Here is a 25,447-nt window from a genome sequence, read left to right as displayed (position 1 = left end):
CACTTTTTACTGTCTTTTTAAACATTTATGTGTTTCTTTTAGTATACATGTTTGCAACACTTTGGCTGTCAGAGGACAGCTTGTGGGAATTGAATCTTTCGTTGCACCTTGTAGGACCTATTAATTGAACTCAGGTTATCTTTCTTCATGGCACATGCCTTCACCAGAGCCACATCCTGCTCCTTAAATGCTCTTAATTAAATGACTCAATTTTCTTCATTCTGTACCTTTAGCTCTTTTACAGTTTTTCACTATTTACCATATATTAAAACTTCAGTCATGTCCCTATGACTCACTTTGAAAAATTACTCCCCCCACTCCAAATATTAATGTGAACTAAGGTTAAACTAAACAACATTTATTGGACTGAATGTAAGCTTTACAGCTCTGATGGAAAGGTATCCTGGTAGTTGGAAGCCAATGAATACCACAAAGTCACTGTAAGCATAGCAGCTAGCAGCTTATAGCTTTGCCCCAAGGAAAGGTTTCCCCAATGGAAGTGTAACAAGAAGTGTTATAGTATTACAGCTTGGCTCCCCTGGAAGGAAGTTTCCTCAGCAAAAGTGTTACAGCTTTACTAAGGTCAGTGTAACAACTCTGCTCTACTCTGGCTCTGGATAAAAGTTGCTACATCTGGGCTCTAATCTGAAGAAGGTGTCACATGCACAAGAAACCACCAGGTGGCTACCTTTAAGGGTGAGAAGCAGCAGCATATTGAACTTGGTACAGAGTTTATATAGAGTTTTTTTTCTTGGGTGGAGCTTTCCAGGGTGTCTAGGGATTGGTAGGATTTCATGCTTAGGGACCTCATGATTTGGTAGGATTCTGCAACCTTACTCTGGGGCAAACTCAGTGATTGGTGGGATTTCAATCCCAGGTCTTTGATGTAATCAGGGGCAGGGTGTTTTTTCCTTGGCCTCTTTAGAAATGAAAGTTGGACAACTTCAGAAAAGCTCCAGAATGTGGCAAGCAGGGCTTGGTGGGCAGTAGGGGTATCAGCATACAGAGCTGGAACACTGATGTTCTCGGTGCGTGCGTGCGTGCGTGCGTGCGTGCGCGTGTGTGTGTGTGTGTGTGTGTGTGCATGCTCATACACACAGTGAAGATTGGGCTCCTAGGTTTGCTCTAAGGGTGAGAATAGGGGTGGAGGAGTTACATATTGCATCAATTTTTTTTTCTGTTTTGCACATGCCCTGAGACTGTGATTTAATTCAGAGGTTACTCACTATTCAGCCTGCTGAAGGAAGTTCCCAGGCAGCCCAGCATCCTGGCTGTGGCATGGTTATAGCTAACTTTCCCTAAACAAGTCTAGGGTAAGAATTGGGAGCAAGTCAAAACAAAAATACCTGAAACAGCGTTCATGGGGGTGGGGAGGCGGGGTCTTAGAAATCCAAAGCCAAGACTCTAGACGTGTTAGAAGAAACCAGAGCCTGGTCTGCACTTGGAATGCAGTGGCAGGTGAATTTCTGAGAGCTCAATGCTAGCCTGGTCTGCACAGAGTTCTAAACCAGCCAGAGCTACATAGTGAGAGCCTGTTTCCAAGTGGGGATAGAGAAAGGAGATCAAGAAGCCAAGTACTTTGCACTGAGACAATAGGAAAGGTCCCTTGGGACATGTAATGATTTCCAGAAGCAGTTTGAAACTGTAAGGTCTGAACTTGTTTGAAAACTTAAAAAAAAAAAAAAAAAGAGGTACCTAAGGTCTCTGGCTGTTGCCTCTGGAAGTGTTTTCCATACTTGGCCGTCCAGAGACCAGGGCAGTAGAGCAAGAGTCTGGTTACTGCGCAAACTTTGGTGTACCTTGGCATCTTCCAAGTAATGTTGGCCTTGTAAGCATCCAGAAATGAAGAGTTAAAAAATCACCAGTCTCATAAATCTCCTCTGTGGGGTTCCAGTCCCCACTAGAGTCCCGTCCAGAGTTCAGAGAAAGGCCCAAAGCTAAGCAGGGAGGCAAGGGCGTGGTCTCTGCAGGCAGCTTCGCAGAGGACAGTGCACCAGGCTGTGAGGGTGAAGCAGAAGGCACAGTGGAGACACCTGGAGAGTAGAGGTCCTAGGAACATGGACACCTGTAGACAGCAGAGTCAGCCAGCATGGTCTTGTTTGATCAAACCATAATAGTATAGAAGAAATCCATAGCTTTTCATCTTCTATTGAAACAAAAGCAGAACTTCTTTTCCAAAGTAGCATGTCCTTAGACTTAAATTTTGAAGTCAAGGCATTTTCAAAATATATAGGTCGGATTAATCCCTCAGCATTTATAATCAAATGTGTTTTAGCAGCTGTTGCTCCTTCCTCGGCAGTCAAACAATCTGAAGACAACACAATAGCATACAGTATCCAGACTCTTGGTGTATTTCCCTTTTTAATGTGACTTTATTATTATTATTATTATTACTCTATTTCTTTTACTTTTTCTTCAAGACAGAGTTTCTTTGTGTAGTTTTGGAGCCTATCCTGGTACTCTGTAGACCAGACTGGCCTCGAACTCAGAGATCTGCTTGCCTCTGCCTCCTGAGTGCTTGGACTAAAGGCATGTGCCACCAACGCCCAACTATTTTGATATTTTTGAGACAGGGTTTCTCTGTGTATCTTTGATTGTCCTGGAACTCTGTAGACCAGGCTGGCCTTGAAATCGCAGAGATCTCTGCCTGCTGATGCCTCCCAAGTGCTGGGATTAAAAGTGTCTGCCACCACACCCAGTCACTATTTTCCTTTTCAAGGACTTTCTCTGTCCTTTTTTTTTTTTCTCTTCCAAGCTGGTGTATATTTTTTAACACACTTTAGAGGTTGTAGAGATTTTTCTTTTTCCTCTGACTCTGTCTTTACTGTGTATCTCTCTCTTTTTCTGACCACATGAGTCTTAACTGACCTCATTTTTATGATGTATAGCTGACCTCTGCAGGGGATTAAGAAGTGTCCCTTGCTTACAATCACATGGGTGTAGATTTAGCTCTCAAGCCAGCATGTATCACCCTGATCTGATATGCTGGGAACTGCAGCTTTTCAGACCTCAGGTTTCCGTTCAGACATGAATGTGGAGACTTAACGAGAGGAGTGTCTCTAACCTTAAAGTACAGCTCCATCTTGAGGCAGATGCAAGTGGGTATCTCTGAGTTCGAGACCAACCTAGTCTACGTAATTCCAGGCCTGCCAGTGCTTCATGGTGACAACTTGTCTGAAAAGATAGCCCCCAAAACAGAACTTTAGATTCTGGGTTTTTAGATTAGGGATGCTCTGTCCCTTCTGAATCACAGATGGCCTGTGCCATGTTGGAGTATCCAGGCCACTGGTAGAGAACGGAGTTTGTGTCTGACACACTTACCTTAGATTGCAGTGCCTAGACTGATGCTGTAAAGTGCTCACATGGCCATCATCTGGCTCCTGGCTATTGGTGAATTTCTTCGTGCTTCTGGTTTTGAATGCAAGGATGTCTTAGATGTGTCAATGCCCAGCAGACTGCAGAGGTGAATAACAGAATTGATCTTGTATTTCAGTGCAGACAGCCATCATTGCACCAAAGACTTGGAAGAAAGTGAAAGATCGGGGCCGAACCGCAGACGAGGTGTTAGAGACAGAGGCAGAGGTGAGTGACAGCCCCTCCTCAACTTGTCCCGAGACCAGTGATACCATTTCATAAAGACATGTTGCTTTCTTGGCCTATCAAGCTCAAAAACTAGTGTCTAGGGGCTTTGTTAGAGCCTTTTAATGACATTTGATTTCCTTGAATAATTTTTGCCCTTCTTTGAGAATATCTCTTGTAAATAGTCAGGTTTAGTCAACTCTCCCTAGTTGGAAAAAAAAAGTGTGTGTGGGGGGGGCATCGTTTTGATTTTATTTGTTGTTTTGGGTATTTGTGTGTGATGTTTATACATTGTGTGGATGTGTGTATCCAGGTTCGTTAGGTGTGTATAGACCGGAAGTCAGTGTTGGCTATTGTCTTACTCTGTCACTTCACCCATTATATTTTAGTACGGTGTCACTAAACCTGGGGATCAGCTAGTTGGACTGGTCATTGAGCTCCAGGGAGATGCCTGACTCCTTTTTGAGTTCTGGGGACACAAACTCAAATAGTTCTTATGCCTAGCACCTAGTCACAAACTTTACCCACTTGCCAGGCCCTAAACTCTTACTTTCTTGAACGTTACTGAAGATATAATATGATTACATTTTAGGGGATGATGTATTTTTCTTCTTGGGCCCAAACCGGGGAGTAAAATTCTGAGCTTCGCCCCATCGAGGCACTTGTATGTATTTGTGTTTGTGTGCCTGCGTTTATATCATGGTACATGTATCAGAACACAGCCTTGTGGAGGCCGTTCTTTCTTCTACCTCTATGTGGATTCTGGGAATCCAGCTCATGTCATCAGTCTCTTGAGGTAAGCGTTACCTATTGAGCCACCTTCCTGCCTGAGGCAGGCTTTAAATAATTTTCCTGTGAGGCCCTTGTTTCTAATAAAAACCTCCATTTTGTTCACACAGCCAAGAGTATCTTTTGTTGCTCCTACTGTCCTGTTATTGTCCTTACATGATGCTCTGTTGATGTCACATTGAGTTCCCTAGCAACCACTAAAAAGGTGTGTGAGTGTGACATCACTGTGCTTCTGAGGGACAAGATTTAGCACTAAGTTAGAGAGGTACAAGTAGTTGGTGCCTTCCTTGAAGCTTGACGAGAAAATGATGTTCCTGCAGAGGATAAGATACTTCCTAGAGGCTGGGGAGTCGCACACTGTCCGGGTAAGGTTTGAGTGTTAAACGTGGATTCCTCTGGAGATTTGACTGGGTTTAGTTCATTCACTTCTGTTTACTTTCTGTCCTTTGTGCTGCAGACCCATTTCTGAGAGTTATTGAGTACTGAATGGATAGGCCATCCTACCTATACCTTCACATACTTACTCTTTTATTTAGTGTGGAGATCCCAGACCTCTTCATTCCGGCTGTGATGAGGTCTGTGCCATTCCCACCACGTCTCTAAAGTGTGAGTGGGTGAAGTGTGGCTGTGTTCCAGTAAACGTATTGGCGGGCACCAAAATCTGTATTTTAAAGATACATACTTCTTTTGGTATCTTGACCATGGAATATTCCTTTACACTGTGTAAATATATGTAACTCTGAAGCTGACTGGACAATAGCTGGGCAGGTACAGGTTAGGCAGGACTGGCAGATGTAAAGAAGGGAGGAGTCTCAGGAGTTTCCAGGGAGATGCAGAGACGCAGGAGATGAACTTACTGTACAGAGAAACAGTACTGAGCCATGTGACATAGTGTAGATAAGAAATACAAGTTAATCTACGATATAAGCGTTAGCTTTTGGCCGTGCATTTATTAATAAGTCTCTTTGTTGGTTATTTGGGAACTGGACGATGGGACAGAAAAGTCTGCCTACATCAACCAGAGCAAGAATAAAAATTACCCTTAACTTGTACAATTTATGCAACAGTTGGTAAGCCAAAACTAGACTGTGGGCCAGAATTTGTTTTAGCCCTGCTTTATCATGTTGTGAGCGTGTGAGAACTGCTTTGATTCCTTGGGAAGCAGCTACTTACTAACCACATAGCGTAAAAATTGAAGTAGTGAGTCTAGAGGGGTGACTAAGTTGGTGAGAGAATGGTCTGCTCTTCCAGAACACCCAAGTTTGTTCCTTAGCACCCACAGTAGGTGGCTTATAACCACCTATAACTCCAGTTCTGGGGAACCTGATGACTTCTTGACTCTGTGGGCACTGTACTCAAGTGTGTGCATGTGCACACACATGAAATATTTTTATAATTTAAAAAATATTTTTCCTTTTGTATAGTCTTCGTTCAGGAGTCGTAGTCGTGTGCCTTCTTTCCTAAAATACCCATCATTAGAACAGTGTATTAAACACTTGATGCTTTGTTCAGTCATTTAGAGCCTAAAAAGGGTATATGAAAATACTTGTCAGGTGGTGGCGGCGCATGCCCTTAGTCCCAGCACCCAGCACACACAGGAGAAAGCAGGTGATCTCTGTGAGTTCGAGACCAGCCTGGTCTACAGAGCGAGTCTCCAAAACAATACAGAGAAACCCTGTCTGGGGAAAAAAAAATCTTAGCACTTGGGAAGCAGGCCAGGGGTTAACAGCCTCTAGCATATCAGAGATCCTGGGTTTAAAAAAAAACTTTCAGGCCCTTTTCATTTGTCACTAGATACACAGTGTGAGGCAGACAGCTTTGTGAATGTTAGTAACAGTGTTACAGTTGTCTTCTTTCATCTGGCTTATTCTCCCCCTTCCCCTCTTTTACCCCTTTGAGAAAGGCCTCACTCTATGGCAATGTCTAGCTTGGAATTCTCTGTTTAGACCAGGCTGGCCTTGAATACCTGGAAATCCACCCTACCTCTGCTTCCCGAGTGCTAGCTAGGATTAAAGCTCTGTGTCTCCTCCATTCCTGCTCCATCAGATTTTTTGAGTAAACAAGATGATCATTGGCTAGGAGAGATTTCATTGGCTTCTCACTGCTAAAAGAGATGCATCCACATTCAGTTTTCCTATTGAAAAAGGTTTAGCCCTCTGTGGCCTTATGTGTCTCCTCAGTGACTCTGTCCTTACTTTGTGGTTTACTGTTCATGCCACAGGTGTCTGTGGTTGCAGATTGAATTTCCAAGCATCATTCTGTGTTTGTGTGTGATTGCCTGCTACTCATTTTAGGAAATGGCTTTCATTTCCACATCTTGTGAGGTCATAGGAATTTTAAGAATTGTGATAGATAAAGGTATAGTCATAGATACCCATGGTCCCACCTCCTAGACGCCGTGGCAGTGGAAATCTCCTGCATGAGCTGCACTGAAATGAAAAACTGTGTTTGAGGGTCATTGTAAATTTACTTAGAGTATACTAAAATACCTGGTGCATGAGACTGAGGCCCATCACTTACGGTGCAGCTTCATCCAGTCTTCTGTCTTCAAAAGTTAAAAGTGGCCTACTTAAAAACATGTATCCTTTCTAGTCTATCTTCCTGAAATTTTACGTCTCATTTGAATGTTCAGGTTGCTTTCTTCTTTAAGACAATGTCTCATGTATCACAGGCTAGTCCTCAAGTCTGATAGATACCTGCTACTGATTTTAGAAAATGTTCTATGTAGCCTAGGATGACATTGACTAGTAAGTGAAAGAGTGCGTGTGTGCTCTCCTTCCCTCCCTTCCCCTCTACTTCCCCCCTCCCTCCCCTTCTCCCTTGTTCTCTCTCTCCCTCTCTCTCCCATAATGTCCAGCTCAGATCAGGTTTTGCCATAAGCACCTTACTCACTGAACCATCCTGCCAGCAGGTACATGGGTCCTCAAGCTTGCACAGAGGCAGTTTACCCATGATGCAGCTGTCCAACCCCGGCCTTGAACTTATAATCCTTCTGCTTCCTCCTCTTTAGAATTACAGGCCTGGGTGATTTATTTTAGAAAATATTAGGTGTTTTTTCCATCTTGCTCCCATCTATATGAATCCAAGACTTCACTACTCCAGGTACTCACTTATACTGCTGCCTGGCTACATCCTCATTCCTGATTTGTTTGTTTTTTGACTCAAATTCTTATGTAGTGAAAGCATGCTTGAACTATTTCAACTTTCAGGCATTCAGCAGGTTTTTTCTTTAGATAGATTTTTTTTTTTCTTTTAAACTTTCTCCTTCCTCTGTGTGTGTGTGTGTGTGTATGCTCATACACACTATCAAGTAGACATACATCTTTCGGATCATCCATATCTATTGATAAGACTTTACAATTTGTCTTTCCTTATCTGATGTATTGTAGAAAAACATTTAGTATTATTTAGTACTAAAGTGATAAAGTAGACATGTTTGAGTTTAATAAAATTGATTTACCATGAATCAGGTAAGGTAAAAGCGTCCTGTGTTAGGACAGGTCTATGAGTAGGATAGTGCTCAGCTGCAGCAGCCCCCAGCTCGTCTGCTGAGTGCCATTGGGATCCGTTTCTTGTGAGTGCTAGTAGGAAGACTGTATTCAGGATGCCCCCCTTTACCAGATGCTTCACTTCACAGAGAACTCTGACTCAAGAGTTCAGCTGCTCATGAACACCTTCAACATGTTGTTCATCACCAAGACTTTTAGTGGAAATAAACTGAGGTGTAACAGTTTTTCTTGGCCTATAAAATAAACTCCCCAGAGAGACACTGCTCTGAGTTGTTTTTTTCTTTTATGTAAATGATTTTTTGTATGTGTTCTTCATACATGTTCTTGGATTCTGATGAATTAAAACTTGTGGCCTCAAGATGGGCTGTGGTGGCGCATGCCTCTCTAATCCTAATATTCAGGAGGCAGAAGTAGGTGGGTCTCTGAGTTCGAGGACAGCCAGGGTTACATAGAGAAACCCTGTCTTAAAACAAAATAAAGTTCATGGCCTCCTTGTAAAGTAGAATATGATTACCTTTGTGGGACTTTAATTCTAAATTTAATTCCCCAAAAACTTGTTTCAAAGCCAGAGGCATTCAGGAACCTCTGCCCTCTATTGTCTCTTGATTTGTGATAATCTGTGATAGCAGGAGAAACATAGTGGCTTCATTTCTGACCAGGACTCTTCCATGGTTGTGAGCTTTCAAGAATTAGCAGTCTTTAGCTGGGTGTTGTGGTGTGTGCCTTTAATCCCAGCCCACCAGAGGTAGAGGCAGTTGGATACTTGAGTTTAGCCTGGTCTATGTAATGAGTTCCAAAGATAGCCAGTACTTCACACAGAGAAAAACCTGTCTCAAAAAAAAGGGAGGGAGGGAGGGAGGGAAGGAAGGAAGGAAGGAAGGAAGGAAGGAAGGAAGGAAGGAAGGAAGGAAGGAAGGAAGGAAGGAAGGAAGAGAATTGTAATGTGAATGTTAATTGACCCAGCTAGGTCCTGTCACTCTTCTCTGCCCCAGAGAAACACACGCATGTTATATTAGTATAAAGCTCTTGGCTGGCAACTTAGGCTTCTTATTCTTAATCCATAACTATTAATCTATGTATTTCCACATGGTCTTATCTTACCGGAGAAAGGTTTCCAGGGACCTCTTACTCCTCTGGTGTCCTACATCTCGACTGTTCAGCGTCTCCGCAAAGAGAGGAGAGAAGAGAGCGATTTCCTATTTTTCCTTCCTTATATTCTGATTCTGCCCAGCTGTGTCACTTCCTGGGCTGACATGATGACTCTGCCTACATTCCCAGACTGTTCCTCATATCCTAATTCCACCTATATTGCTGCCCTATTGGCCAACTGTTTTATTCATCAACCAGAAGACATTCCCCATCAAAGAATTATCAGTTCTTTCATGCCTCTATTTAGCTTCCAGATCGAAGCATTTTGGTAGCTGTCTAAATTGTCTGTGTCATGTGGCAGGTGGTGAGATGGTTCTTGTACCTTGTGCAGAGCTCAGACACTGAGCGTGAGTGGCATGTTTTCATGTTTTTGTTTGTTTGTTTTTATGGGATAGGTGTAGGCCTTTATTGTATACATTGTAATACGAATTCTGTGTTACCTTGCTCTTTAGCCTAAAGCAGACGAAGAACTTCCAGATGACAGAGTACTTGAACCTGAGACAGATAAAATGAGCCAAGGGTTTCACTTTGAGAGAGACCCCTCTGCCCTGAAAAGAGTGAAAGCTGGGGAAGAAAATGGAGAAGAAGCTGAGCCTCTACGCAATGGTGCTGAGAGTACTTCTGAGGGGGAAGGAGGAGATGCCAATTCAGGCTCTACTGATAGTTCTGGTGATGGGATCACATTCCCATTTAAAGCAGGTAAGTTGGCCCCTGGGTTCCTGCATCCCTTCTGGCGTTCCTCCTGTGTCTGAGTAAATCTAAGAGTCCTGTCCAGTGTCACTGGTCAGAGTAGCAGCCCGTGGACATCTGCAGAGCAGGATGTGAGAATTCAGTAAGGCACAGCTTATGCCTTTACTTTGGTCTCAGTATTACTGTTGTAACCAGGGCCCTGAAGGTGGGCATTCCTCACACTTCAGATTCAGGTGTTTTGTTCTGTTTTCCTCTGCCCCAACTCACTCTTGGTGACTGAACACTTCTACGAACCCAGCCAGGTAGAATGGACACACCTCATATAGAGGAGGTGTTGCAGTTAGGGTGGCCAGCCCTGGATGGGGTCACTCACAATCTGGACACCATAGGTGTGCATTCAAGCCCTGACGTGGCATGACAGAGAGCTGTCTCTCTTCTCAGCACCTCAGTAAGAAAACCAGACCATCTGCTGGTTCTGTAAACCGTGAGTGCTGTGCAATGTTATGGAGGGACTTGCTTTAGGTAAGTGGGGAGGTGGCTCCTTTGGTAGGACGTTTCAGATTGGTAAAAAGTTTTCTTCTCTCTCATTGCAATGTAAAGTTGCAGAGTTAGAATGTAAAAATTCGAGACATGGAGATAGCCCAGGCCAGGGTGTTTGAAATAGCTGCATTTAGCTCCTTTTACAGGTTGTGAAATCACAGAGCAATAAGCAGTAGTATTAGAAAGCATAATAAATGAAGAATGTCACTGTGGTTTTCTGTCTTAAGAGCACGTGTAACTCTGAGAAACTTACTTCAGTTGTGTGTTTATCTTTATGAAGTCCTTATTCCTTCATTAATTTATTTGAGTCAAGATCTTACTATGTAGCCCAGACTGCCCTCGAACTTAAGTCAGTCCTCCTCCCTCACCGTCCTGAGAGTTTGATTACATGCACAGTCTACCACTCCTGGCTTGTCACTTTCTAAAAATAGTTATTTGTTCTTGAACATTTTCATAAATAAATACAATGAATGCATCTTGAATGCCCAGCTCTTTCCCAGGCCCTCTGAACATTTGTGTGACCAGGAATATTTGGAAACTATTAGCCTATACCTCCCACCACAAAGTACTAATTGTTTTCATTTTTTTATTCAGTTTTTAATGCTAGGAAACTGTTCTCTGCTGAGCTGTGTTGGAGCCCTGTTGTGCTTTTCACTCTCTCATGATGTCGCCCAGGCTACACCCAAACTCACTGTATATTCCAGGCGGATCTTGACTTGCTGTCCTTGTTCCTCAGCCTCCAGAAGACCTGGAATTACATGCATGTTCTACCAGGCATGGCCTGATGTGTGTGTTACCACTGCACTCATGTTGGTGGGCTTTTTGAAATCATAGAATTACATTCTTGTAATACACATAGAATTTTGCAACTATTAAACGAAAAACATTTTTCTAAAAGCTTTGTTTTTTTAACTTTAGGAGCAGTGTTTCAGCTTGCATTTGGCAATCTAGTCTTATACCAGATCACTAAACACTGATGGTGACCCAGTCATTTCCCAGTTACAGGGTTCAGCTATCTGATTTCCTTTGACCTTGTCATCCAGTGTATACCAGTAAACATTGGAAATGGGATGGTTTAAATCCTAGAACTTCGATAAGTTACCTACGTTTTAATAAAGATAGTTATGTAAAGCAAATTTAGTTTGAAAATATTTTCACAGCATTAGAGATACTAGTGGGTTTATGGTCTCCTAGGGTAGGAATAACAAGAACACAGGGTCTAGCCTGCTACCCTGACATGATCTGGGGCTTGATTCCCACCACCTCCTCAAGGCAGGGTTTTTCTGTATAGCCCTGGCTGTCCTGGAACTTGCTTCGTAGATCAAGATGGCCTTAAACTCACAGATATACCTGTTACACCTGGGATTAAAGGTGTGCACTGCCACCGCCACTACCGCCGCCATCGCCATCACTACAGACTGTGGCTTGATTTTGAGTTTTGTCAAAGCAAAAAGGGAAGGAGAGAAAGAGATAGTGGTGGCCGGGCGGTGGTGGCACACGCCTTTAATCCCAGCACTCGGGAGGCAGAGGCAGGCGGATCTCTGTGAGGCCGGGCTGGACCAACAGCCTCCAAAACAATACAGAGAAACCCTGTCTCGTAAAACCAAAAAAAGAGAGAGAGAGAGAGATAGTGGCTTACTGTCCAATAAAATTTCACATAGAATTCCATTAATTTTATATAATAAAGGTAAGGCCAGGGGTTCTGGAAATAGCTCCACCCTTAAAAGCACATACTGACCATGTACTAGACCAGAGTTCAGTTTCCAGCCTCACCCCTCAGAGAGCACACAACTGCCTGTAACTCCAGCTCTAGGGCATCCCATGCCCTCTTCTGGCCTCTGAAGGCAATGCTTTTCATGTGCACAAACCCACACACGGACACAGGCATATACACATACTTAAAGTTTTTCAAGTGATTTTTTTTTTTAAAGAGTGAGGTTAAATAGTTGCTATAGTACAAATAGTAGGAAGGTAAATTTCTGAGGCAAAATACGAATTCATATTTCATATTAAAGATCAGAGCGGGGCTGGAAAGATGGCTCAGAGGTTAAGAGCACTGACTGTTCTTCCAGGGGTCCTGAGTTCAATTCCCAGCAACCACATGGTGGCTCACAACCATCCTTAATGAGATCTGGTGCATACATGCAGACAGAACACTGTATACATAATAAATCTTGAGTCTGTAGACTTTTAAAAAAAAGATCAGAGTGAAGACAGTCCCTGTGACTCACACTAACCCCCTGGTTCCAAACACACAGGGACATTTTCACTCGGGACCCGTGAGTTGGGGAGTTTAGATGACAACTAAGATAAAAATCCTCTTGCTAGCTAGCTAGATTTTCCTTGAAGTAAATTGTTTTGTTTGTGCTTTGTGTTTCTCGGGAAGCTAAAGTCTTGTCCAATTCCTTGTTTCCGGTCTTCTGAGCTCAAGAGTTGTTTAATAAGCACAGCAAGCCCTGTTGTGTGTCCTTACAAGCCTGACAGAGGTTCTTAGGAGGAGGTGTAGGAGGAAGTGTTTGCTCCTGGTTCCTAGTTGTCTTTGCATTTAGAGGCTTCCCAGTTTTGAAAGAGCTGAGGCTGGTTTTGAGTGTTCTTTCTTCAGCTGTCGTCCTGTGTTGACTTTTTGAGTCGGCTCCTTTGTTTCCTTGAGAAGGTATTGAAACATGCTTAGACAAATGTCTTCTGCTTATGCTGCTCTTTTAGAGTCCTGGAAGCCTGCGGATACAGAAGGCAAGAAGCAATATGACAGAGAGTTCCTACTGGACTTCCAGTTTATGCCTGCCTGTATCCAAAAACCAGAGGGCCTGCCTCCCATCAGCGATGTGGTTCTTGACAAGGTAAGCATCATGCTCAGGAGACAGCGCGTGGTCTGAGTGTTAGTATAGGTAGGTACAGGGCAAGTAGCTCTTAAGAACTGTTAGGTTACATGCATCCAAATTACTATTATCTTTTTATTGTATTAAAAGTTATGTTTAGGGCCTTACTTCAATGCTGATTTTCTGTTGTTTCTTTTAAATTTTATTTTATTATGTATATGAGTGTTTTGCTTGTATGTATGCTTCCAGTGTTGAAGGAGGCCACTATGCGGGTGCTGGGAACTGAACCCTGGACCCCCCTGCAAGAATAAGTGCTCTTAACTGCTAAGCCTGTTCTCTAGCCCCAAGTGTTGGTTTTTAGAATTGTATTAATGTGTCTGTTTATTGTGGCTTTCTTATAGTGATGTGATAAACTTCTGTGATTTGGAAGAGGCAAGGCTGCACACATAGAGCTTTTTCCCCCGGGTTCTAAACTCTGATTAAGGAGTAGCAACAGGGGGGATCAGAAACCTGAGAAGATATTTAAGATGAAACTAAAGTGGCAGGTGACATAAATCAGATACTGTATATTCAAAATTTTCCCAATAGTTACTTCAGGTCATTAAAGTTCCCAGTCCTTTGCAAAGAGACAAAAATCCCTCTTCTTTTGAGTTTTTAGTATGTATTTATTACCTTATATATGCGGGTATTTGCCAGCATGTCTATATGTGTATCACATGTGTGCCTAGTGTCCACACAGACAAGAAGAGGGTGTCAGGTCCCCTAGGCCTGGAGTTACACATGTTGTAAACTGCCGTGTGGATATCGGGAATTAAACACCAGTCTTCTGCAAGAGCAACGAGTGCTCTAACCAGTGATCAGTCTTTCCAGCCCCAGCTTCCTTCCTCGTTACATTTGGTTTATATGGTGCACGATGAAAATTATTAAAGTTGGGGCTTGTTTCTTAAGAGAATAGGGACATGGCGTTGGACTATGGGTAAAGCACTTGTCGCACAGGTCTTATCCTAATCGTCCCTGGGGACAGCCATTGACACCCTAGTGGTCACAGCATCATTAACATCTGTGGGAACTTTCTGACACTGAATGCACCAGGACACGTGTGCTTTAAGCTTTTCTGTGCTTCCTCATGTGTGCAGATTAACCAGCCCAGATTGCCGATGCGAACCCTGGACCCTCGCATTTTACCTCGAGGACCCGACTTCACCCCAGCCTTTGCAGATTTTGGAAGGCAGACGCCTGGTGGAAGAGGCGTGCCTGTAAGTGCCAGTTCCTTACAACAACCCAGTCAGATAGGAAGCTGTGGTAGACATCTTGTCTGAGGACAGGGTGTGGCTTTTGTATGCTGAGTCCTGTGATCAAGAAGTAGAAGAGGCAAAGACTATCCTTCGTAATATACATATGAATATTAAAACAAATGCACAATGCACCTCTGTGTCATTTTTACTGCAGTAAGTTGATCTGGTCTTCATTTGTCTGATGTTGAAGTGACCTGCACATGCTTTTGCTATAGCACCAAACTTGGTAGGATTCTGAGACATCATGCTATCCTAGACATTCCAGTGGCACTCAGTCAATCCTCTCGTCTTTGTTTCTACAGATTTACAAAGTACAGAGCAGGCATGGATTGCCAATTCTGGAACTGAACACAGCCCCAGGCTGCACTCCACTGGCGATATCTCACTCACCCCTAAAGAGCTTACTATATGGGTGTGCCAGATCTTATCTATCTATCTATCTATCTATCTATCTATCTATCTATCTATCTATCTATCTATCTATCTATCTATCTCTCTATCTCTCTATCTCTCTATCTGCATATCTCTGATGATATATTTTTTGTTTGCTTGAAACTTAGGCAAATGACATCTACAGAATTCTAGCATTGGTAACCTACAGGTTGTCATACACACATTAGCAGTCTTTTCAGGAAAGGAAGTGGCATCACCAGCGGATCTGTGCTGGGCACCACACTATGCCATATTCAGGCTCTGCTCACTAACCTCTCTGCAGTGTAGAACAGCAGAAATATGGGACTCATTGATTATTCTCTAGATGATGTCATCTGTGTTATTCCCATTTTGCTCAGTGTTGTTCACAAGTCATTTGTGAATGATACAAATCAAGGTGTCTCCTTGCAGTGTTTCTTCTCAGTCTTTATTACCAACTTGTTTATTGTTTTCCAGTAGTGAACTAAGGGAAACCATATGAGTTGAAAACAAGCTGTATCTCGTAAAATAATGGAAATGGAAAATGAATTTTTAAAATAACTTTTGGGAGGATAGAGAGAGGTGGCTTAGTTGGTAAAGTGCTTGCAACTAAGCCTGAGGACCTGAGTTCAGTCCCCAGAATGGAACTCGTGTGAAAAGCCAGGTATAGACATGAGGGTAATCACCTGTCACCCTATTACCTCATTTTCGATCTGTCATAATCACGGCACAGGATCCCATGTGTGGGTGTGGTTATTCAAATGCATGTATGCATGGGTGGGTGGTGTATAAGTCACTCACTATATGGTACTGTTCTTAAAGAATACTATATCTTTTAAAATAAAGACTTTAAACTTGATACTTTATAGTGTTAGTGCAAAGTACAGCTCTCATCTTCTAGAGCCAAATAGGAGCCCAAGAAAACTGATTCAGGTTTTGTCAAATACCATATTGGTGGCAGTTCTGTGACTTTTTGTGGTAATAGCAAAAGAATGTCACTCTTCAAATACACTCCTGGAGATTTTAGGTAGGGAGTTATAACCAAGCAGGGAGATCTTGGCCTCAGGCCTCACAGGCTGTCTGATGACAGACACTCTTGCCCCCCAAGTTTGTAGATGCTCGTGGTTTGTTAATACATGCCAAAAGAATCCCCTTATGGTCACAAGGATGTTAGGTCAAACACAGAGGTGGACAATGAGTGGCTTACTTACGGAACTCAAAATAGCCCGGGAAATTCGGTTTGGGGCTTGTGACATTCAGCTTTCCATAATCACAGTTCAGTCATCAGTTTGCCTTACATATAACATTTTAACACTGGGTGACTTTCTTCTGGGAACTTGAAGCAGGTGAAGAGATGTTGCAGGTTATAGTATCGAGGTGTGCTTATTGGTGTTTGCAGTAATTTTTGCAAATGACTATCTTCAGAGAAGATTCTCTGTTGTATGGGGCACACATATGTATGGTATATGCGTTCAAGAGGGTGAGTATCAATGGGCAGACCCGAGGTCCCTATCTGGTGTCCTCTTCTGTTGCAGTTGACATGATTTTTTTGAGATAGGGTCTTTTGGGGAACTGGCTAGCAGCAAGCTTCCAGGATCACCTGTCTTGGCCCTAACCCACCATCACCGAGATTCAGGTGTGCATGGTCACCTCCATGCATACCTGTCTTTGACATGGATGCTGGGGATTTTCAACTCCAGTCCTCATCTTGTGCAGTCTGCTCTTTAATACCCAATCCATCTCAGTCCCTCATTGTATGACTTCAGCGTGGTTTTCATGTAATTTCACCCTACCCAGATGCTTTTGTTCTGATGCGTTTTTATATCCAAGTGTGGGTTAAATTAAATGTCTGAAAACATCGTCATTCTTAAGTTATAACCAACTCTGAAAAAGATACCCCCACAGTCTGCCTCAGGAACATCACCTAAATCATAAAATCCATACAGTGTTTTTGTAAGTGAGCTGTTTGGCCTAGATCCTATGTAGAAGATTCATTTATAAGTAAGTGTCCTTAGAGACTGATTCAGCAACTCTCCCTGATGGAATTTTTCCAGTCTTGAGTGTCTCTCAGTTATCTCATACCTCATCTGACTTGTTTTTGGTTTGTTTTTTGTTTTTGTGCACTGGTATTTTGCTGTGGGTGTCGAGTCCCCTAGAGCTAGAATTACAAACAGATGTGAGCTGCCATGTGGGTGCTGGGAATTGAACTCCAGTCCTCTAGAAGAGCAGTCAGTACTCTTAACCACTATGCCGTCTCTCCCAGCCTCTTGTTTTTGTTTTTAATGTTTGCTGTGTCCTTACCATCTGACAATGCTAATGGGAATTCGAACTTTGATCCTGATGCCCACTTGGCACTGCCATTTCTAGTGCCTCATTGATGGTTGGTGTATGGGATGATTCGGGGCATTTAATTGGAAATGACATCTAAGCTTTTATCGGCCTAGCCTAGAACCATATGTCACCTGGACACTCCTTTCCTATGAAGCGTAGCAATTTAGTCCATCTTTTTCTTTCCCAGTGTTCTCTGTGTATTTAAAAGGGCAGCGTCTAGTTAGCGTCTGAAATACAGCTGCAGTTTGTCTTAGGCAATTTTTTTCTTCCCTCTTAAAATCTAATGGCAACATTTATAGCATTTGATTGATTTTTCAGAAGAAAAAGCAGATAGATTGTTGGTGTGCAGCAGGCCTGTGGGTCCCTTACGTAGTTACCCTTGGAAAGGAATGCTGGGTGTGGTAGTGGTCCACTGTGAGCCCTGTCATAGAGGAGCAGACACAGAGCCGGTTCAGGGTATTCTCAACTGCAGGCGACCCTGCTTGTATCCTCTCAAAAGGACACACACCTTGAATTTCACCTGAGGCAGAAGGCCAACCTTGGCTACATAGTGAGATTGCTTCAAAGAAAATGTGAAAACCCAAGAAAGGAAACTGATTTCAAACATTTAAGGTGTTAGCTCTTAGTCTTACATACAAAACACAGCTTTAAAAATTATTAATTTAAGATTTTAAAAAACAGATGTGTCTTTTGTGTGTGCGTTTGTGTATGGGAGTGCAGTGCCTACAGAGGCCAGAAGAAGACATGGATCCTACAGAACTGGAGTTCCAGGCATTTGTGGACTGAGTTACATGGGTACTGGCAACTGGAACTCTAGTCCTCTGCAAAAGCAGTAGGTGCTCTTAACAATGGAGCCATCTCTCCAACCCTTTTAAAATTGTGTGTGTGTGTGTGTGTATGTGTATGCACGCCTGCCTGTGTGTGTGTACACGCCTGCCTGTGTTTGTGTGTGTGCATGAGTGTAGTTCCAAGGCAGCTAGATTAGGGCATCAGATCCCTAAGGCTTGGAATGACAAGCACTCCTGAGCTGCCCAGCCTGGGTGCTGGGAACCAAAGTCAGGTCCATCAGTAAAGATGTATGTAGCTCTGCCTGTTCTGGAACCAGCCATGTAGACCAGGCTAGCATCAAACTCACAGAGGTCCTCCTGTTCTCCCTCATGTACTGGGATTAAAGGTGTGCATCACCACTGCCTGGCCTCTAGTAAACAGTCATTACTACTGAGTCCTCATACCAGCCCTGTACAGCTTAATCTCTTGTAGTAACGATATTTAATTTGATAATCACTATATCATTGGTGCATATTGGTATTACTACATATATCATAGTAGGAGGGGATCAGAAATACAAAAACTTTTTTCAGGGAATAATTTAGTTTCCAGAAAATAATTGGTGAAATAAAATGCCCCTGTGGTCTGCCTTCAAAGTGGGTATCTGTCACAGAAAATGTAATAATAAAGCTGTATTTAAATTTTACCCTTAAAGTTCACAAATACGGCTTTTGTGTGGATTTCTTTTATGGTTTTAGAACTTTCCTTTCCTCTTTCCTTTCCCTTTTCCTTTTCTTTTCCTTTCCTTTCCCTCCCCTCTCCTCCCCTCCCCTCTTCTTTTCCAGATAGTGTTTGGGGCAGAGTTGTAACTGGGGACTACTACTGTGAATGTTTGTGGAACACGCAGTAACCAGTCATTTCCGTAGCTGTGATACAGCCACCATGGTCTATGCAGTGTCAACTTCTCTTGAGCACTGGCTCCTGGGCAGGATTGGGAATGGTAGTTTATCAGATACCATTTTTTGATCCTTTTGGCCCTTTAAGAGGTAGAGTTGTCGTAGTGATGATAATCAGAGACCATTTTTCTTCCTCCTAATACTTCAAGATTATTTCTAACATGAACACATAGGACCTGGTCTTTTTTTCATCTAGAAGGTTTGGTGTGAACATGAGGCCTGAAAAGCCCTGAAGACGCAGGCTGCCCTGGGTTCTCTGAATGGATGTAATGTTCTTGTCCTAGTTGTTGAATGTTGGACCTCGGAGGTCTCAGCCTGGCCAGAGAAGGGAGCCCAGAAAGATCATCACCGTCTCTGTAAAAGAAGATGTGCACTTGAGAAAGGCAGAGAACGCCTGGAAACCCAGCCAGAAGCGGGACAGCCATGCTGACGACCCGGAAAGCATTAAAACGCAGGTGAGTGCTGTGAGCTCCAGCTTTCTCTTGTAAGTTCTTCACTCCTGGCCAGCCCAGAGTTCTGTGAGAACCACGTAGGTACAAAGGACCCCTTTAAAGGACTTACCCCTGCCCGCTTACGCTCTCTTTTACTCTACGTCTTCCTCTCCCTCATCGCCTCTCTCCCTCTCTCCCTCTCTCCCTCTCCCTTTCCCTCCTGTACAGCTTAGTTACCTCTTACCTCCCTTTCTTTCCCAGTCCACCAATAAAACTGCACATGGTATCGTTGAGTCATGATTTGTGTCTCGTTACTGGGTAAGCGTAGACATTTTAACAACACTTACCAGTGTGGGGGAAGGTTTGGTTTGCTTGTGTGACACAGGGCCCTGGCAGGCTCCAGTTCACAGAGATCCATAACCTGGCTTTTTTTTTTCTTTTTCTTTTTTCCTATTTTTCCTAATGGCATTGTTCTGTAAACCTATGAATGATAATCTGTATCTTCTTTATTGGTGGATCTAACATGCCACTCCAGTTAAGGCTTACCTGGCATGGGCAAGGCTGTAGTCTGATCCCCTATACTACAAAGATAAAAGGAAAAAAAATCACTGTGTCCTCTTCTGTGGCTCATGCTGCCTTGACATGAAGTTTGCTTTTCTCCTTTGGGGGGGTGGGCGTTTCTGAGGCAGGGTTTCTCTGTGGCTTTGGAGGCTGTCCTGGAACTCACTCTTGTAGACCAGGCTGGTCTCGAACTCACAGAGGTCCTCCTGCCTCAGACTCCCGAGTGCTGGGATTAAAGGTGTGTGCCATCACTGCCTGCCTCCATTTTTTAACATATTGTCTTAATGGGATTCATTATGAGATTTTCACGCATGTACTTTCTTTTGGTTATGTTCACCGCCTTTCCCTTTCTTGCTCCCTCTCTCTCCTAATCCCTTTATCTTCCCCCTTTCCTTCTTCTCCTCTATTACACAGCTCCTTAGGTTCTTAGTGGTACAACAACTTTACCCTGTCCTGGTGTAGACAAAACATTGCTGTAATTTTTGCCAGGCACTGATGTTTAATCTAGAAGTTAGAGATCACTTTTTTTTTTTAATTTTTATTATGTATGCATATAGTGTTTTATGCTTGGACACCAGAAGAGGGCATCAGATCTCATTACGGATGGTTGTGAGGCACCATGTGGTTGCTGGGAATTGAACTCAGGTCCTCTGGAAGAGCAGTCAGTGCTTTTAGCCTCTGAGCCATCTTTCCAGCCCCGAGATCACTTTTTTTAAATAGTTATCTCTAGGAGTCTCTTCCTCCTTTTCCTCTGGGATTCCCCCATACCTGCCATGGCTTCCAGATGAATTTACCTGAAGCACTGATTTCCCATCTCAGCTTTTTTAAAACATTTATTTGTCTGTTTATTGATTCTCTCCTTCCACCATGTGAGTCTCCCAGGGGAGCAGATTCATCAGGTTTGGAGCCAAGCCTCTTTACCTTCTGAGCCTGCATCTCAGCTTTTTTGTTGTGCTCGTTTTGAGACAAGGTCTCTCTACATAACTCTTACTCTCCTACAACTGGCTGTGTCAACCAGGCTGGCCTCAAATTCAGCTTTTTAATCTAATGTCAAAGGTGCCACGTTCGTCCAGAATCATGATGTTTTCTCTAAGTTATGTTGATGAGGAGCCTGAGCTTTGAACAGACATATAAGCCTGCATATGTGTCTGTGCGTTGTATGTGCCTTGTGCTACCAGAGGCCAGAAAAGGGCATCAGATCCCCTGACACCAGAAAAATAGACTTCTGAGCTGCCATGTGGATGTTGGGAAATGAAGCCATTTGGAGTGTTTCCTTTTGTTTTGTTTTTTGTCTTTACATCTGTAGTATGGGATTAATTCCAAAAGAAAACAGAAAGCCTACATGGATTAGGATTTGAATTAAATTGTCAATGCAACAGTGAGTCAGAGACCCTCCCGCCTCTGCCTCCTGAGTTTTGATATTAAAGGCATGTCCCTCCCTCCCTGGTTCTAATCTCACTTTAATTGCTTATTCAGAACCAACAAAAAGACTGTTGCTCATCAGTTTTCTACACTATGTAATGTCATAGATCCTTTTTTGCATTGGGCAACTTCCTTTTATTTCTGGTACATTTCTAAGTTTTGTTTTGTTTTGTTTTGGGTTTGTGTAACTTTGGAGCCTGTACTGGAACTCACTCTGTAGATCAGGCTGTCCTTGAACTCACAGAGTTCCGTTGGCCTCCTCCTCCCGAGAGTTGGGATTAAAGGTGTGCACCACCACCTGGCTCATTTCTACATTTTTTTTTAAATTAAAATGTTTTTACTTAACCCTTAATAGGAATAAGTCTCTAAAAACAGTAGTGATTCAAAGGTTATGCCACTGTGGTCTGTGAAATGCACAGGAGCCTGTTTGGCTGTTGAGCCTGCATACGGTACTAGGTGGAACTCTGTTCCTGGGGCCGTGGATGGGCGGGAATCAAAACTGCAGGCAAGTTTCCTGACCTTTTGTTTTTGTTTTTTTGAGACAGGGTTTCTCTGTGACTTTGGGGGCTGTCCTGGAACTAGCCCTTGTAGACCAGGCTGGTCTCAAACTCACAGAGATCTGAGTTCTACAATTAAAGGAGTGTCTCACCAACGCCCTGCTAATTTTCCTAACCTTTAAGGTGACTGAAGTTGTTCCTTCCTAAATGCTCAGTAACTAAAAGCTGGTGGTGGGACTCGTCTTAATTATTGAAGTAGATGTGTGTAAGACTAGTTAATGCTCTTTTATTTTAACACTGTAGGAACTTTTCAGAAAAGTTCGGAGTATTTTAAATAAACTGACACCGCAGATGTTCAACCAGCTGATGAAGCAGGTGTCGGGCCTTACCGTGGACACAGAGGAGCGGCTGAAAGGAGTCATCGACCTGGTCTTTGAGAAGGCTATTGACGAGCCCAGTTTCTCTGTGGCTTATGCAAACATGTGTCGATGCCTAGTAACGGTAAGAAGAGAGGAAGCAGTAAAAGCAGAACCACCAAGAGGTATATTCTCCCCTCGCTGCACATTCTTCCCAGAGTGTTATTGGGGCAATGGAAAGGGGAGAATATATTGCTAGTGCTTGTGCATAGTTCCTCATTGGTTAAAAAAATTCTTCTAACGTCTGTCCCCACCACTGGCGAGTAGGTATATGGAGACTTGATTGAGATGGGCATATGCTCATGATTCCCTCCGCCCAGGAAGACTGATGAAGGCTTGAGTTAGTAATGTGGAATTATGTCCTAGGCAACAGTTTTATTCTGGAGTGTCATCTTCTAGAACTAGAGCAGATGCTAACTTTAACATGAACTAAATTTAAAATTAAATTAACTGTTCTAATTCTGGCCTCTGGAAATGAAAAGATCGTTGTCTCATCACCAAAAATGTTTAAAATCTGATCATTTCCTCTCTTGCTGGACATAGTAGCTCATGCCTTCAATCCTAGCACTCAGAAGAATGAGCACTAGGCCAGCCTAGGATACAGCATAAGACCCTATCCCAACAACAAAAAGCATATAAATAAATAACTTCCTTTTCTTAAATTGTCCACAGACATTTAATCCAACCTATAGCATACATATGAACAAAGTACAAATAAATAATTTTTTTGAAAAGCAGGAACTGAATAAAATTCAAAAACACTATAAGCATAAAAGTCCTGCTTAGACAGTCATCTGACTATCAAAGAAAGTTGTGGAAAGGGAAATGGGATGGAGGAGAGAGGCAGGATGAAACTCGTTCAGTGCATATACCAGCAGCCCTCTACTGAGCCTCACTGTTGCTTAGTCACTGTGTGACTGTGTGTATGCACCACAGCCAAATTTGTCTGTTTCAAAGGAAAAAGCCATGAAAACTGACACAGGTCTACAAGTTCCTGAAGACTGTAAATCAAGACAAAATGTGTGCATTCACCTGTGTGTGCCTGGGAGGCTAGGAGAAAATGTCAGATCCCCTGGAGTTAGAAGCAGTTGTGAATGACCTGATATGGGTGCTGGGAACTTAACTCCGGTCCTACAGAAGAGCAGCAAGTGCTCTTTTTTTTTTTTTTTAATATTTTTATTTAAACTAGAAACATGCATGCTTCAAATGTCAATCCCAGCTTCCCCCACTGTGTCCCTCCACCAGCCCCTCCCTCACCCCCAGTCCAATCCCCAGCGAGGGTGAGGCCCTCCTTGGGGGGGGATCTCCAGAGTCTGTCATTTCATCCAGGGCAGGACCTAGGCCCTTCCCCATGTGTCCAAGCTGAGAAAGCATCCCTCCAGTTCATTTGTATGCCATGGTGAACACTAATCTACTACCCAAGGCCCCAGAGATTTCTTGAGGCCTCCTCACTGACACTACATTCATGGAGTCTTGATCAGTCCCCTGTTGCAGCAGGTGCTCTTAGCCACCGAGCCATCCCCCCAGCCTTCAATCATAATCTTTGTAAATTGCTAGAACCTTAGCTCCAACACTGATCTAGACCAATCTTCTCACCAGGGGCTTCTCCCTCACCCCCTGCCAGAGTCTGGAGGTACTCTTAGTTATTGTTGGCATCTTAGGCAGCAAAGTGAAGGATGGTGCTGCATGTTGCGGTGGAAGGACAGTCTATGACACAATGCCTTTTCAAAACCAAATGGCTATAGGATTCAAGTTCAGAAACCCTAGCTGTGACTGTGTTGAAGATTCAGGAGAATATATATATATCACACACCCACTTTTTTTTTAAATTATTGTTATAGTTTTTGTGTAAGACAGGAAACCCAGGGCCTTGTGTTTGCTGATCACGTGTTATTAGTGATCTACTCACGTCCCCACATTTCAACCCTTTTTGGTGACTGGAGCCTACCCAGCACTACAAAAATGAGTGAAGGAATGAATGAATACATTCTTGTGTTACTTTGCATTGATTGGGTGAATTCTAAAAAAATGCAATGTTCTTACACTGTTAGATATATTGAGGACATTGTTGTTACAGACTTCTCCTACAAGCCATACATTTGTTCTTGGTGCCTCTCCCTACATGTTGTGCTCGGACAAACTGTGTACAATTTCAGGGGATCATAAGAGAAAATTATGCTTCTGATGTTAGAGCTTCCCCCAGTTCAATTACAAATGTCTCAGGAATCCTTCGGGACCCTCTTTGTAGACTGTGAGGCACATACTCAGAATTTGGTCTGGAGAAAGATGATTGGAGAAATGTCTTGTAGGCAATTGTACCTATAGATGACGATTTCTAGGCAGGAGTATAGTTACAAATTCAATGCCAGGAAGACCCTGTCTCAATAGTAAATGAACAAATATACCAGCCAGGCATTGTAATTTATTCCTGTGACTTCAGCACTCAGGATTAGATGCATGAGGATCATGAAAAGTTCAAGGCCAGCGTGGGCTACATACTGAGTTCTAGACTAGCCAGAGCTGTATGTAGCAGATACCATTCTCAATGAAGAAATTTAAATAAACAGGTGTGTTTTTTTTAAAGATTTAAAGTCAACTGATTTTGTAGCTTTAAGTTGCCATATTTTGTTCTAATTAATTATAGTAAAAGTAAATCCCCATTTCAGAATGCTTCTGAATCACACATTGCTCAAGTCTTTATGCCTAGATTGATTCTTTGGGTGAGAAAATGAATCCCTCAATAAAAAAGTATGATGGCTAGTTTTATCTTGACATGGGCTAGAGTCATTGGAGAGGAAGGAACCTGAATTGAGAAATGACTCATAAGCTGTAGACAAGCCTGTGGGGCATTTTCTTAATAGTGACTTAAGTGGGAGGGCCCAGCCCATTGTGAGTGATGCCAATGTCCTGGGTTCTACTAGAAAGCAGCCAGTAAGCAACACTCCTTCATGGCCTCTGTGTCAGCCCCTGCCTGCCGCTTTCTCTTGAATTCCTGCCCTCACTGCTTTTAATAATGAATTATGAATAAAATAAAGCCTTTCCTCCTCAAGTTGCTTTTGGTCATGTTTTTTGTTTGTTTGTTTGTTTGTTTGTTTGTTTTCCGAGACAGGGTTTCTCTATGGCTTTGGAGGCTGTCCTGGAACTAGCTCTTGTAGACGAGGCTGGCCTCGAACTCACAGAGATCCGCCTGCCTCTGCCTCCCGAGTGCTGGGGCTTTTGGTCATGTTTTATCACAGCAGTAGTAATTCTAACTGAGTCAGGTGAGCAGGTGTTGTAGAGCTGGCCTA

At 43.0% G+C, this 25,447-nt stretch overlaps 1 protein-coding gene and 1 long non-coding RNA gene across 19 annotated transcripts in view; one reads left to right on the top strand and one right to left on the bottom strand.

The window, feature by feature from the left end:
• Positions 1–25,447, top strand: part of Eif4g3 (eukaryotic translation initiation factor 4 gamma 3) — a 210,279-nt gene that overhangs the window by 146,181 nt on the left and 38,651 nt on the right. For all 18 annotated transcript variants that reach the window (XM_040756302.1, XM_040756301.1, XM_040756300.1 and 15 more), the window contains 6 exons: positions 3,494–3,582; positions 9,479–9,725; positions 12,960–13,093; positions 14,209–14,328; positions 19,118–19,288; positions 22,048–22,245. In XM_040756302.1, the coding sequence (XP_040612236.1) occupies positions 3,494–3,582; positions 9,479–9,725; positions 12,960–13,093; positions 14,209–14,328; positions 19,118–19,288; positions 22,048–22,245 (959 nt within the window). The remainder of the gene's footprint in view (positions 1–3,493; positions 3,583–9,478; positions 9,726–12,959; positions 13,094–14,208; positions 14,329–19,117; positions 19,289–22,047; positions 22,246–25,447) is intronic.
• LOC110342937 lies at positions 343–9,052 on the bottom strand. Its single transcript, XR_002385118.2, has 4 exons — positions 8,979–9,052; positions 4,893–5,029; positions 3,322–3,455; positions 343–2,065 (listed from the first exon to the last, which is right to left on the bottom strand). It is a non-coding gene; the product is annotated as an uncharacterized LOC110342937 (long non-coding RNA).

Source organism: Mesocricetus auratus, unplaced genomic scaffold (genome assembly GCF_017639785.1).
Source record: "Mesocricetus auratus isolate SY011 unplaced genomic scaffold, BCM_Maur_2.0 Super-Scaffold_100014, whole genome shotgun sequence".
NCBI lineage: Eukaryota > Metazoa > Chordata > Mammalia > Rodentia > Cricetidae > Mesocricetus > Mesocricetus auratus.
Note: the sequence above shows the minus strand (reverse complement) of the source record. Positions and strands in the feature narration are given on the sequence as shown.